Source organism: Polypterus senegalus, chromosome 18 (genome assembly GCF_016835505.1).
Source record: "Polypterus senegalus isolate Bchr_013 chromosome 18, ASM1683550v1, whole genome shotgun sequence".
NCBI classification, from domain to species: domain Eukaryota; kingdom Metazoa; phylum Chordata; class Cladistia; order Polypteriformes; family Polypteridae; genus Polypterus; species Polypterus senegalus.
Window position 1 is genome coordinate 29,821,141 of NC_053171.1, and position 16,179 is coordinate 29,837,319.

Sequence of the window (16,179 nt, forward strand, 5' to 3'; positions counted from 1 at the left end):
GCTGGTTGAGTTTACAGGTGATACCAAACTTGATGGAAAGGCAGATAATGTACAATCACCTAAAGGATTATTAGGAACATCGTACTAATACAGTGTTTGACCCCCTTTCACCTTCAGAACTGCCTTAATTCTACGTGGCATTGATTCAACAAGGTGCTGAAAGCATTCTTTAGAAATGTTGGCCCATATTGATAGGATAGCATCTTGCAGTTGATGGAGATTTGTGGGATGCACATCCAGGGCATGAAGCTCCCGTTCCACCACATCCCAAAGATGCTCTATTGGGTTGAGATCTGGTGACTGTGGGGGCCATTTTAGTACAGTGAACTCATTGTCATGTTCAAGAAACCAATTTGAAATGAATCGAGCTTTGTGACATGGTGCATTATCCTGCTGGAAGTAGCCATCAGAGGATGGGTACATGGTGGTCATGAAGGGATGGACATGGTCAGAAACAATGCTCAGGTAGCCCGTGGCATTTAAACGATGCCCAATTGGCACTAAGGGGCCTAAAGTGTGCCAAGAAAACATCCCCCACACCATTACACCACCACCACCAGCCTGCACAGTGGTAACAAGGCATGATGGATCCATGTTCTCATTCTGTTTACGCCAAATTCTGACTCTACCATTTGAATGTCTCAACAGAAATCGAGACTCATCAGACCAGGCAACATTTTTCCAGTCTTCAACTGTCCAATTTTGGTGAGCTCGTGCAAATTGTAGCCTCTTTTTCTTATTTGTAGTGGAGATGAGTGGTACCCGGTGGGGTCTTCTACTGTTGTAGCCCATCCGCCTCAAGGTTGTGCGTGTTGTGGCTTCACAAATGCTTTGCTGCATACCTCGGTTGTAACAAGTGGTTATTTCAGTCAAAGTTGCTCTTCTATCAGTTTGAATCAGTCGGCCCATTCTCCTCTGACCTCTAGCATCAACAAGGCATTTTTGCCCACAGGACTGCCACATGCTGGATGTTTTTCCCTTTTCACACCATTCTTTGTAAACCCTAGAAATGGTTGTGCATGAAAATCCCAGTAACTGAGCAGATTGTGAAATAATCAGACCGGCCCGTCTGGCACCAACAACCATGCCACGCTCAAAATTCCTTAAATCACCTTTCTTTCCCATTCTGACATTCAGTTTGGAGTTCAGGAGATTGTCTTGACCAGGACCACACCCTTAAATTCATTGAAGCAACTGCCATGTGATTGGTTGATTAGATAATTGCATTATTGAGAAATTGAACAGGTGTTCCTAATAATCCTTTAGGTGAGTGTATAATCAGCTAAATTGTCCTAGATGGACATGGGTGTCATACTGGTTTTGGCAGATTTGTGTCAGATGAGATTTAATGTGAGTAAATGTAAAAAGTATTAAGTATACAAAGCAGAAACATTACATTCGAATTCACAATGGTAGGTCTGAAACTTGAAAGTACCCCTTATGAGAAGGTCCTGGGTGTCACAGTAGACTCATCGCCATCTAAATTCAGACTATGTATTGAAGAAATCAAGAAAGCTAATAGGGTGTTAGGTTATAGAGCACCCTGATATCAAGGGAGATTATGCGTATGTTACTGTGTATAACTCACTGGTGAGACCCCATCTGGAGTGCTCTGTACAGTTTTGGTCTCCATAATATAAAAAGCAAACAGCAGCACTAGAGAAAGTCATGAGTAGAGCAACTAGGCTGATTCCAGGACTAAGAGATGTGAGCTATAAGGAGAGAAGGAGATGAACCTTGTCAGTTTATAAAAATGGACAATAATAAGTAACATGACTGAAGTGTTTGAAATTATGAAAGGAATAAGTACAGTACAGTGGATCCCAGTTGTTACTTTAGAGTAAGCTCTGCAATAAGAACACAGAGACATGGTTGGAAACTTCTTAAATGCAGATTTTGCACAAATGCTAGAACATTTTTTCTTCATGCCAAGAACCACAAACATATGGAATAAACTACCAAATAGTGTAGTGGAGAGGAGGTCTTTAGGGATCTTTAAATCTTGACTTAATGTTATTTTGGACAATCTAGATGACTAAGGCAAATGAGCTCGTTGGGCTGAATGGCCCAATTTTTCTAACATCAAACTCTTTATAACTGATCTCAGTTGGGCAAATGACATATTCTTTTAATAAATAAATACAGAGGGAGTAATTGCTGATCTTCATATACACCCTTGTGAAGTTGATAATAACTAAAATCAGCAAGTCAAAAATGGGGTTTTAGAAATTGTTGAATTGGTGTATTCATTCCACAAATGGTAGAATATAATGGAGTATTGTAACAAGCATCTATCTGACAGGGTTCTCAGTGATGATTCTCGTATTCTGTGCACACTGTCTGCCCAGATTTGTGCACACGGAGCTTGAGCTTTGTCTTACTTCCCAATTCACACTAGAACTGAGACTGCCCAGAACAGACATGTGATGACCGTGAAATTTTTGTGAAACAGTGCATAGTAAACACTAGGTGAGTGATCTCTTAATCATCCCAAGAAAAGTAGTCTGAAAAAGGTCTCCCTTTCTCAGCTCCTGCCCATCAATGTCACAATAGTTTTACTTTTGGTAAAGTTGTTTGCTGTATCATCATTTTCAGAACAGTTTTTGAAATTGGCAAACTACTGCAGAATATGCAATGAGGATGAAAAATGAATGTTATCAGTTATAATAATAAAAATACATGTATCTAACATTTCATTTTAGTTGTACTAATACAAAGTTAATCAACATTGTAAAACTTTCAGAGTTGCCAATGTTTGGCAGATTTCAATCTTCCTTAAAAAAATAAATAGAGGAACAGACTGAACCTAGAAGCAGAACTGGGCTACCACGAAGCAAACTTAAACTTTACATTGACCTGGAACCATCCGTGACTTATCTTTCTCTTTTTTAATAATCCATATCAGATCATACTATTGATTTTACAGTTAAAAAGTCTGGGTTAATATAAACGGTAAGAAATGCAATGCTTAACTTAATGAGGGAGAAGTGCAAAAAAAAAAAGAATAGTTGAGTCATATATTTAAAATATTAAAATGTGTGATTTAATTTAAATGTTTCAAGTCTAAACATTCTCAGTTGTAATAGAAATTTGCCATATAGAGCTGGATCCCTTTAAAAGAATTAAAAATGACTGATCTTGAAATTGTCTAAAAAACAATCAAGGAATTAATCCTCTAGCAAGTTGACTGGTCTATAAGTGATCATTTAGGCCAGTTCTTAGGAACATACAACTGAGAAATCAGTACAAGTGGCTAATTTGGTGAAACCTCAAAAAATGACAAAAATGAAGACAAGGGAACTTTCTAATGACTTGAGAACCACTGTGATTAAGAAGTTTAAATATGGCAATGGTGCCAAGAAGATTGCCAAGCTCCTTAGCCTCAGTTTTTCCACTGTGAAGGCCATCATAGCGAAGTGGAAAACAACTGGAAGCATAGTGAACCAACCTAGGTCAGGCCTCCCTGTTAAAATAACAAAGAAAATGTCAAGAAAACTAGTCGGAGAAGTAAGTGCAAATCCTAAGGTGACTCTCAGTGACCTGCAAAGCTCAGTATCTGCAGCTGGAGTGGATGTGCACAAGACTACAATATCAAAGGTGTTGCACAGAGAGGGGCTGTATGGCAGAGTTACCAGAAAAAAGACTCTACTAAATAAATGTCATCTGAAAGCTTGATTAGAATTTGCTAACAGGCATCTTGACAAGAGTCCTACATTCTGGAGTCATGTACTTTGGTCTGATGATACCAAAATTTAACTTTCTGGCCTCGACACAAAGGCGTTTGTCTGGTGGATAGAAAGGACTACCAATGATCCAGCAAACACCATACCTACCGTCAAGCATGGTGGGGGGAGCATCGTGCTTTGGGGCTGCTTCTATAGTGCAGGCACTGGGTCCCATGTCCATATTGAAGGAAGAATGAATAGTAAGAAGTATATCCAGATTTTGGAAGAAAACCTTCAAACGTCAGCCATGAAATTGGCATTCGGACGATGCTACCACTTTCAGCAGGACAATGACCCGAAACACTGTACAAAACTAACCAAAGCATGGTTTGACAAAAAGAAGATCCAGGTTTTGCAGTGGCCGTTGCCAGAGTTCGGATCTAAATCCGATTGAAAATTTGTGGTGTGATCTCAAAATTGCTGTTCACAAACAAAAACCTTCAAATTTTGCCCAGATGGAGCAGTTCTACAAGGAAGAATGAGAAGAATTGCCTCCATCCAGATGTGCTAAGCTTGTAGATGGGTATCCAAAGTGATTGCAAGCAGTTATTGCCACAAAGGGTGGTGCTACCAAGTATTGACTGTGTGTCGTGTGAAGGGGTCAATTACTTTTTCAACAGCATTTTTCACATTACTGTCAATTTGCGTTTGTTTAGTTCACTAAGCTCTAAATATTTCAAAATATGTACGCAGAGAAATAAAAGTTCACTGTGATACTCTGCATTTGTGATTTTTTTTATAGGTTGTAATGATGTAAGATGGAAATACGGTGGCTTTCCCGAGGAGGTCGAATACTTTTTCAACCCATTGTATACACGAGCTTCAAGATAAATGGACTAAGCAACGACAGGTGTTGTTGCAAGGTTCAGTATGGTAGTTATTTGCTGACTTTCACTGATCATTTGGGAGTGAAGAAAATGTTCAAGGTATGAAATCCTGTTTTCATAGGAAGGGAAACCTCCTAACCCCGCGTTACATTTACTCCCTATAATTCCTAATTCCAACTTTCTTCGCATGGCCCTAACACCCCCCTCCCTCCAAAATGGATGGATCCCCCCCTGAACTGGCAACCCTTGGATTAATTCATGCAAACTCCCTTTTTACCAAAATATAGCGGGGTATTATTTAACGTTTCGAAAAGACTGAAAACCGTTGAGATAACATCGCCGCCCTAAAAATGGACGCCCCCCAGCTGGTATGCATGTTGGAGCGTGCCTAATAAGGGGGTCCTCCATAATCACCCCAGCAACAACAAACAGTGCCTGTCCTGTCGACGCACCAATCAGTTGTCGGCGACGCTCGATGTCGTCATTTCCTCTCGCTTGCCTAGGGCTTGGCTTACAGCAGTTCGGTTTCTGGGCGGCCATCTTGGAAACCGCTTGCAATCTAGGAAGAGACTGAGAGGCCCGGACAAATAAAACGCAGCCCAGCGAGTATAGGACAGCAGTTTGGAACGATAGAAATTATCGTGGAATGGGAATGGGGGGAAGTCGGGGGCTGGACAGATAGCGGTGCCACCGGGCAAGTCGGGGGGCAAGTTTCGCTGGCCGGCTGGACCTGGATCCTCTGCTGCGCCGGGGAGCCGGCTGCTCAGCGCGGAGTTCTTCTCATGTGAGCCCGTCACCCTCCCCGCACACACAGTGTACCCCGCGGCTTTGTCGCGCGCGTGTGTGTGCGTGGGGCCTGAGGAGACGAGGAGTTTTCACTTTTTGTTTTCCTGAAGAGAGTGGAGTCGGACAGTAGCGTCTTGTACTAGGGCGCGCTTTGCACGCTTTTTTGTCTGTAATCAAGTGGGCACTCCCGGGCCGCGCGAGCCCCTTTTATACCCTGCAATATCCGCTCGGCTGGCAGGAACCTGGAAGAGCGGCGAAGCTTCTGTTCGACCTTACCAGCCGGCTTTTCCGTGTCTTAATAGATGGCTTTCATACCATCGCTGAGTCCACTGTCCTTATGGAAAGCATCACCCGAAGCTCTTAAGTTTTAGACTTTTTTCCCACCCCTTCAAAAGAAACTCCCGAACAGGAATAAAAGGACAACACCCTGCTTTGACTTTGAAGTATCTGTCCAGGGGAAAAAGGGAACATGTCTACCAGACCTCCACTTCCCACTGTCAACGAGCGCGACACGGAGAATGTGAGTATTTTCTTTTAGATAACTATTTCGTAGCCGTCACTTCAACTTTGTAAACGAGACTCTGCATATACTTTAATATTCTACAGCTATTCAATTATTTTTGCTGTTATCTACTAGGGTTTTTTGGAAATGATAAACCGGCACCCTTCGAGCTAACACTTTTTTTTTTTTGCACATCATTAACTTTGATTTGTTAATCACTTTTAATATGCGACACAGCGCCCACACCCTGAAAGTTTAACGTCCGTTCACTAAGGTGCAGTGGGCAAATCCGGACATTTCATGTTTACAAGTTGTCCGCTCTTTATGTGTAATCAAACGATGAAGTGCTAGCTATAGCGGATTCACGTAAAGCGATTACGGGATGTGTATTAATCTCGAAGGTTAATGCATTAGCAATTACTGTTAACTTCTACAGACGCGACCGCAGGGTGGGGGATGGATTACGGAAGTCCTCGTCTGCGTAGTGTTTACTCCGTTATGTTTGTTTTTGATCGTTTATGTTCCCCTTTTTGGGAGGGAGAAAGCACGTAACGAAAGAAATAACTAGGCCTTAGATTAACGACGCGTGGTGGTTAATTTTAAAAAGATTGTCATTATTGTCGAATCCGAGTAATAACTTAACAATGGAAAGCTAAAACATAAATTGTAACGTAAAAGGGAGCATTGTCGCCCACCGCAACAGTTTTGCTTCAAGTATCTCCTAATTTTTAGAAATAGCCTTTTCTAGTGCTGGTCGCTGGAATATTGATCAATAAAAATAGTTGTATACACCATTTTATCAGGGTTACTTTCCGCCATATAATAACCAGTAATATGTTTTTACAGTGTCGTTTATTTAAGAGTGTACATTAAAGATATGTATTGCCTAATCAAATGTTTTCTTGCATCTCTTAATGATGGGCAGACCAATTTTCTGCTCTGTGGTGTGCTGGGCCTCTCAATTCAAAGGACATGCATTCTCTGTTATGGGATGCACTGTGGTTCCCCTGAAGGTAGCAGGGAAGGAGAAAATGAAAACAAAACTGAGTGCAATTATGAGCAATGTTGCACAACCTCTCTGACACTCTAACACTGAGCACTTTCAGCTAACACACTATTCATCAGAATAGTCACTACACTAATGTTATAATGAGATGAAACATTGGATGGTCGTAAATTTATTTGAATCTCAGACTGAGGTTATTGAGTTTGGACCAATGGCTTCTGATGGGGCTATCGGGGGATCAGCTGGGCTCATTAGCTGGGTTTTGCAAACCCCACGTCAAAAATCTTGGGGTTATCCTTGATTCCGATCTTTATTTTAATTAACAGATTTTGTCCATTGTTAAGAGCTGCTTTTTTCAGCTTAGACTGCTTACTAGAGTCAAACCGTTTCTGGGCCACTCTGATTTGAAGAAGGTATGCCATGCTTTTATTATATCGCACCTCGACTATTGTAATTCACTTGATTCTGGAATCAGTAAATCTCATCTTTCTCGGCTTCAGATGGTTCAGAATGCTGCTGCTCGTTTTCTTACTGGTTGTCAAAGTTGTGTCAATTACTCCAATTTTGGCCTTGCTTCATCGGCTCGCATTTGAATTTAGGATTCGTTTTAAAATTTTACTTTTGGTTTATAAGTCGTTAAATGGTGTTGCCCCATCCTATCTGGCTGAGTTTCTGGTTCCATACACAAGTCCGCTCTTTATGTTCCTCACAACAGCAATTGTCTAAAAAAAGTCTAAATGAAGACAAGGGGTGATTGTGCCTTTGCAGTTCTAGCACCGAAGTTATGGAATGCTCTGCCAATTGAAATTAGGTTAGCTTCTTCAATTCAAATGTTTAAATCTAGACTTAACAAACTTGTTTTCAATTGCTTTTAACTGTATATGAGTAACTCCGGTATCAATTTTTTTAATAATGTATTTTTTTTATTTTCATTGTTTTTCTTTAAATTGTTTCTTCTAATCGGTTCTTTTAACTTATTTGTTTTAGTATTTATGTAATTTTTGTACTTTGTTTTTCTGGTTTATTATTGATATGTATGTATTTTTATTGTACAGCACATTGATATTACACTTATGGTGTTTTAAAATTGTGCTTTATAAATACATTTTCATTTGATTTGATTTTAAAGATACGCTGCTAGGGCTTCTTTATACCAATGGCAATTTTCAGGTATAATATCTTGCTGCGACTGTAACTACCAAGCCTGTATTTTTAGGCATTCAGGTGTATATTTGATAGGGATTTTTCTGCTTGTCATAATTTATTGAGCTTCTGTTAAAAGCCAAATTTCCCCTTGGGACAAATAAAGCTCAGTTTATTTTTATTTTAAATTATACAAATGTAGAAATGGAAAGTTAAAACTTGTGGAGGCTAACAAATCCCCCTTTAAAGCTACAAGTGCCTGCTTTAAACCTCGTCTTTATCCATCCATTACATGAACCCACTTTATCCTGAGCAGGGTCATAGGGAAGCTGGAGCTGATCACATCAAGCATAGGGCACAGGTTAGGAACATTTCCTGGGCAGGGTTCCAGTCCATCACAGGATAAACACACACACACACACACGAGGACCAATTTTGTATCTCTGCCTCCGATCCACCTAACTTGCATGTCTTTGGACTATGGGAGGGAACCGGACCACTCTGAGACCCCCACACAAACACAGGTCTCCTTGTTTTTAGACAGTAGTGATACTACTGCACCACCGGGCTGCCCACATTTCAGTTTCTGAACTGCTTTTCCTGGTGAGGGTCAAAGTTGCTTAAAATAGCAAAAACAAACATAGATTAATTAAAACACACAGTTTCATAAGAATTACTTGCATTCTTTTAATACCTATAACACAATTTACAGTGTCATTTATTTAAAAAATATACCTTTAAATATATGTGTATGTTATTGATATGCCATCTTGTATTTTAAATTTAAAGTATTCAAGTGATGTGCTCTGTGTAAAGGTTCTGTTATTGCTGAGTCAGTAGTGACAGAACTACATTTAAGAATGTAAAGTTAAAACTTAAATTTTAACTTCAAAGGGAGATTTGTCAACTACCAAAAGTGTTTGCTTTAAAAATCTCATTTAATTTTCAGAAACTGCTTTTTCCTGGTGAGGGGCACGGTTGGTTCAAGCTTAATAATAGCAAAAAAAGCCCTTGGTCAATAACAGCTACACACACTATTTCATAGAATTAAATGTTTTCTCACAATGCCTGTACTACAATTTATGCATTTCTTTATTTGAGTGTATATTAAAGATATGTATTGCTTAATGAAATGTTGTATTTTTAATTTAAATGATACAAGTGTTGTCATTCTGTGTTGCGGGAGTTTATTTAAAAAGAACTGCTTTTGTATCAGTTCAGTCTAAAGGCAAACAGCTTTATTCCCTTTTGCAGATACCTTGGTATGCTGGCACAAATTTGGGTTGTTGTCTTATGAATTTAACGTGACAATAATCGGGTGGATGTTTCAGTTTCACTGAGGGTGAGAGAGAGGGAAGTTCTAAATGTTATTCTGTTTTCCGTGTCACTTTCCTGACCTACAGCTTCAGAGAGTGCGCCATCAATATTGAGGCAATCGTTGTGAGCTTTGGTTGGAGGCATCTGTCAAAATGACACTGTTGATCAATTGGTTCTTTCAACAAAAGCTTAAAAGCTGCTTTTGATTTCATGTCATTTGCCTCAAAAAATCAACAATGAAAGGGACAGACTTGATCAAGAAGTACCGCTTCATCATGGTATGTTTCCATTTTGGCTTAACAAATTTGAACTCATGTCTGAAGTACATAGAGATTTATTTTTTTAAGCGTACTTTGTTCAAGTGCATTGAGTCAAGTTGGTTAGCTAGTCCCTAATTTGTCACATGATCCCATCCATTTGATTTTTAAAATTGTCTTTATTCAGCTATGTGACTTAACTAAATTTAGATTCTCATGAGCATTTCATGGCAGAACCATAGTCTTTCACAGCAAGCACTGTCATAGTGGGGACAATCCAAAGCAAAGAAGATAGAGCAAGTAAGCAGATCAAGAAACTCTGAGAAAAGTAACTCTATGAAATCATAATGTAATTTTCACAATTTTTGCAGTGGTTGCAAAGTATATTGAATCATTATTTTTTGAATTTAAAAGAATTAAAGATGCAGAGTAAAAGCAAGAGCTTCTGGCAGAACGTTAGTCATTTTCTTAGAAGGCAAATCTGGAGTTTGTCAATACATTTTCCAGTTGCGCTAGAAAATCTGTCACATTAACATGTACAAACAGACTTATTTACACATATGGTAATTTAAAATGTTTACCTTCTCAAGAAAGGTGTAGTTTTGAAAGCCACCTTCTGAGCTTCTTTCAGTATTCTAGTTTCCATTACTTGTATAATCATATGGTTTATTTCTGCCCCCAGTGATGGCTGTGAATCAGTTTTGCATCTCTTGTTCCATTGCCCAAGGAAGCGACAAGACAAACGCAGAGTACCACAACATGATATGAGAAAAGGAAATTGTTAAACAGATGTTTGTGTTAATTTCAAAATTTAAATTCGCTTAATTAACTATAATGCAGAGAAAAGATCAGTTTAACTGTTGAATCTGATATATGAAGTAAGGGGCTTGTAACTTATATAGGTAAAAAGGTGTTAAAAGTATTGTACTTACCCAAAGTTCTGATTCTGTTTTAGGGTTATTAATATTTTGCCAGACATTATTTGAAGAAGCAGCTTAACTTTAATTACTGAGTGTTCATGAAGAATTCATTTAAGGAATAAAATAAGGTAAGGTAGGATAAATCAAAAAAGATCGATATGAGGGGATAGTTGTATGTCAAAATCTGACAAGTACATAGAATAGAGACAATGAAAAACCAGAAATGGGAAAACTGATGAACACTTCAAGAACAAGTGAATACTAGTTCCTGAATCTTTTGAGTTACAGAAGGGACTGCAGCATCTGTGTTACTAGCAGAAAACAAAGTTGCAGTAGCTTGAGCTTAAAACTGTTAACATGATAGAAAGCAGTTGTCATCCTCAGTTTGATAAACAGAGCAGCTGAAGTGAGATATGGCAGTAATTTGCTTATAAGTACAGATAAGTTATATGGCCAAAAATTAATATCACCATATAATTAAAAATGATCTTGATTACTGTATATATTATGGTATAATCTATGTACTTTTTCTTTTTAGATTTAGTCCAGTTTAGGTGCTTCTATTGGCCCAATTTCACAGGTTAACAGGGGGTAGTTTTACTGTGAAATTTGTTTTCATAAAAACATTTTTAATCACCGAGGTAATTCCAAAATATCTGTACTCTACCAAATAATAAAATAAGACAAACTGAACAACAAATAAACATATTGTACATTCTTTTAAGTATGTAGAATCTTGCAAAATTTATATACTCTGTATATTATGCAGTAAAAATGAAAAATATTGACAATAAAAGAGTATTCAAAGATTTATTCTTTCCAATTCCTCTGGTGAGTCAAGTGTCAAAACATCACACTTTTGGACCTCATCGTCACAGATTTTAACAATACTTTACATGCTGATTTGGTCATATGAGTAAGCCTTGGAGCTGAAGTTAATAATAATTTTATTTATTCGTAGGTGCCTTTCTCACTCAAGGACACCGAACAATAGATGAAACACATAAGTTGTATGTGTCTTGGATCAATATTAAGGAAGATTTAAGCTAGGAATGTTTGAACTTATTAATGGGGGGGTTTGGGGCAGAGATTATGACTTTTGACTGGCTATATCTCCCCAAATACAAGTTGCACAGAAATAGTTCCCATATTGCTTTAAAGCTCTTTTCCAACTCGATATTTTACGGAAATACTATGCTATTCCCAAAATGAAAAATACCAAGTTAGAAGTGATTATAATTTTAAAACTTGAATAGCGAAAAAAACTCGTATTTTAAAATTTTATCTTTGGTTTTTAAGTTGTTGCTGAGATATTACTTATCTGAAGTGTGCATCAAAACTACAGTTCCCTGCAATGCTGTTGAATAGCAGTTAGTGGAGCGTTATTAGGGTTCATGAAAACTAAGACTAAAGCCAGAAATAGCAGTGAAAATATAATTTTAATTAAAAATTACAGTTAAAATTGAATAAAGACAATAATGCCAAAGTAACTAAAACAAAATAAAAGTAATGGTAAAATCAGAATAGTTTTAGTTTTTCTCTGCAGTTCACAATTTTGACTTATTGAGAGACACTGGTCTACTAAAAAGGGCCTTGAATTAAGTAAATTATATTTGAGATCATGCACTCTTTCATTGAATGTTTTCAGAAAATATAGATCAAGCGTTTCCTTATAAACTTGAAAAACTAACACACAACTGAACTGAAACTGGATGTGCTCATAGTCTACTAGAGCAGTGATTCTTAACCTTTTGAGAGTCATGACCCTTTAAGGAATCTGATGAAAACTATGGACCCCCTTCCCCAGAAATATTTACATAAATACAACTTTGCATGCTATGAATATAATGTACTTTATTTATCAAGATTTGATTGTCTCATATTTGACATACACAATGTTTACTTTTAAGTTTAGTAATACTATCTTAAAAAAAAAAAACTTTTTTTTTTATTTTTTTTATTTTTAATGCCAAAAAAAAAAAAAGGCCACTCATAATTACGAAATACAATCCTCTTGCGCAAATTAAAATGGATCTACTACTGCTATGTTTTCTACTACCATTACCACTTCTACATCTACTCTACATCAACAGTACCGGGCTATATAGTGAATATAAATATTAATTTTTATCTGACCCTCATGTACCCCCTGAAACCAGGGGTCCACAGACCTCAGGTTAAGAACCCCTGCACTACAGTGAGGAAAGAAATTCAACTTTGGTGGAATCATGTACAAGCTGTAGTGTTTGAATGGTAAGGTGGGAATGTAAACAATGTACTGTATACACTCTTAATTTATACTCCATCAGAGCCTTTGATATAGCAATTGGCTTGAAATTGTGTGTGTCTGTCCTGTTTCCGTCACAGGTTCAACCAGTAAAAGCTTATCTTGAGGATCCATGACAAGTGTATCAGGACAGTATGGGAATGAGTAGAATGGAGATGATCAATGAGGATGTCCAAAGTTCAGACTCAATTCTCCAGTGCTGGGCATAGTTTCCTCAACACATCCTTGTCATGTGCTTTCATCTCCAGATGTTGAGGGACCAGCCATAGGTTTGGGAGGGTCTGCTAAGTCACTACTGTGAAAGTCAGACTGACAGATCGGTTTGTTCTTGGGTATGAGTTTTGGTAGTCTCGCACAACAATTTCTGCAGATGCGCTGACCTGGCCTTAAATTGAGACATGGGTGATCCTGTATTGCTGTCTCGGGCACATATTTTAAAGCACAGGTTATCTTCTAAAGATGACATTTGAAAGGGTCACAACAAGATTTCTGATTGAGTCTAAACAAGTTTTCTACAGAAGACATTGTGAAAATGTAAGCTGCTGCAACAAAGACAATGTTTTTATCGCCACCATGTATTTGACAGCATCTGTTATTGATTGATTACTCCTCACTGATTTATACATCTCACTCTTCTGATTAATGCAGGGCAGTGCATTCGCATTTATTAGCCACACTTTATACAGCAGCCATTTTGATGTGAAATAGTATGGCAAGCACAGGTGTCATTAATGAAGCTTTGCTTCAATTTCAGTGTAGCATAATTGGAACCTTAATTAATGTCATTACTTACACCTGTGCTTGCCATACTATTTCATGTCAATATGGCTGCTATGAAAAGGGCCCATTAGTAATATGAAAGCATATGATGCCACCTGTAAGTAATGATAGCTCAGTAATGACTCAAAAACCAAAGACCAAATTTTCTAAAAATATTCATGACATTATAAGCTAGCTTTAGTAAAAAAAAAAAAAAAAAAATTGTAGGGTTTTTTGCTATTCAGTTTTTAATATTATCACTCATGGTCATTTTTCATTTTGGGGATAGCATAGTATTTAAGCAAAATATAAAGCTGGAAAAGAGCTTTATAGCAAAACGAGAACCATTTCTGTGCAACTTATATTTAGGGAGATATAGCCAGTCAAAGTCATAACCCCTGCCCCCCCAATAAGTTAAAACTTTGTTAGCTTAAATCTCCCTTAATATTGATCCAAGACGCGTGTAATTTCAGTTCCATGTGTTACTCATATGACCAAGTCAGTTTAGTTAATATCTGTGATGATGAGGTCTAAAGGTGTGATTGATTTGACATGGAATTACCCTGGTTTCCTATTGTATAAAACAAGCCAACCCATATAGACTAATATTCATTTCAAAACATATTTGTGAACGATTAAAAATGATTTAAAGACAAGACAAAACAAAACTTTTCTCTCCATTGACTGAAAATAATGACTCTGCAGAGGCTATCAAACAACGCCTTACAAGTGAAGGAATCTTGAACATACTTTTCAGTTTTCAAAATCCTCTTTCTACAGAATTTGATGTTGAAGGACAATTTAAAAAAAAATTCTAATGAGGAAATGTCCTTATTTGTACCCAACAAACCATCTTCCATTCCATTGCTTTCTAACCATGAAGATATACAGCATGTGAAAGTCGAAAGATGTAAAAATAATGCTTATTGTTGCTGATGTAACTTTATACTTATACTTTTGTAAAGATTATGTTGTGCTCAATGTTCCTTTGGTGGCCTAAGCATGTGCTTATTTTGCTTAATAGTTAGTACCAGACTTCCTTATTATTATCATAATACCTGCATGCCAACATTAAATCGCATCATGATTTCATTTTCCTTTGGTAGCGCAGAATAACCTTCTTGGTTTTATACTACTTTATTTTGTGATTTTTCACATCTCTGCATTTAATTTTAGCTCCTTGGTCATTTAATGTTTACAAAACACATGCGTAAGCATTGTGCAGAAATTGTGTTAATGTGATAACCACACAAGTTTGAACTGACCCCTTCAGAAATTGATAGGTTTAAGTTTTGATGAGAAAAAATATAAAGTTGTTTCATCATGTCGTACAAAATATAATCTACCATCTTGAAGTATGACAGAGGATGGACAGTCACAATCAGCTAATTAGTCATCCTTGAAAGGACTGTATATTGTCCATTTAAGAAAAGAGACAGATCATCTCCAACTATTAGCCTGTCTTACTCTTCCTCTTCAAGGCAGATCGCAGACCTCTGCAGGCTTTACGGTACTCCTTACAAAACCATACTCTAATTTCCATCATATTTTCCTTTTTTTTCACTTTATGTAGATGCTTAACACAAGAATCTGTTACTTAGAAAGAGTTTGGTATTCAGTTTTTCTCTCAAACTAGCTAGCCAGCTTCAGTATGAGCAGAGTAATAAGTAATAATGCTCATTTGATAAGACAGCATTATATTCAAAATGAGTAAAGCAAGTCTTCCCAGTGATTTTTATTGGCTTAGAACATAATTGGAGTGACTCGCACAAATGTAGGCTTGTGTGCTTGGTGCAAGGGATTTCAGCATGTGTTAAAAGGTCAGTCTTCTAGATTGTTATTCCTCTTTAAAATATGACCTGCAGAACAACAGCCAGGTGGGGTTTTTATTGTTTTAGAGTAAAAGCATTAATTTTGTGACAATTTTCAAGTCATCCAGTATTGTTTTAGTGTTGGTACCAAAGTTAGAATTCTAGTATTGATCCGATATTACTAATGTGTTTTTAAGAATAACATTCCAAGATAACAATCTTTTGATGTCTCGCAATAGCACATTGTATAAGTGTAAAAGGTTTGTAAGATACTATTCTAGGGTTGAGTGAGGTATAAAAATGTGAGGTTTATCAATTGTCACCTTTAACATTGTTTATTGGTGATGTTACCACCAGGGATGGGGCATCGCCACTTTTAGCTGAGTAAGCCAGCATTTTTTTTTCTGTAATTCCTGCAATTTTAAATTTGGCCACAGGGTACCCTGATTATTAAACAAAGTACTGTAATTTTGTACCTTGTGATTATTATGTAAAGCACAGATGGTTAAATTGGTCGTTAAGACGACATTAACCTTGGCAATTTGGCAGATCTTTGTCATCCTATCAAATTAGCATATTGAGCTGACAGATTTAGTCAGAGTTGATTGTTGAATAAGCAGGAAGGTTGTCACTAGATTCACAATGATTCATTTGTAAACTCTTTTTTGCATATACACCTTCTATGACTATGAAAGTTTAGCCAATGCTGCTAGCACAAGCAGTAAAGGTTTGTCTCACAGCAATTAATTATTGGCATTTTTGGATTTAGAAAACATACTAAATATATACAGGGCAATGCTGCATTGGCACAGCATAACTGTTTTATTCATGGTTATGTG

The 16,179-nt window shown here is 37.3% G+C and overlaps 1 protein-coding gene across 8 annotated transcripts in view; it reads left to right on the forward strand.

The window, feature by feature from the left end:
• Positions 1–4,996: 4,996 nt before the first annotated feature.
• The window catches only part of mark3a (MAP/microtubule affinity-regulating kinase 3a), a 106,096-nt gene continuing 94,913 nt past the window's right edge, over positions 4,997–16,179 (forward strand). For 3 of the 8 annotated variants that reach the window (XM_039742056.1, XM_039742057.1, XM_039742059.1), the window contains exon 1: positions 4,999–5,858. In XM_039742056.1, the coding sequence (XP_039597990.1) occupies positions 5,808–5,858 (51 nt within the window). In that variant the 5' untranslated portion in view covers positions 4,999–5,807. Of the gene's footprint in view, positions 5,859–16,179 lie in introns of all 8 variants that reach the window. The other 5 variants (XM_039742053.1, XM_039742055.1, XM_039742054.1 and 2 more) reach the window with 4 other exon arrangements.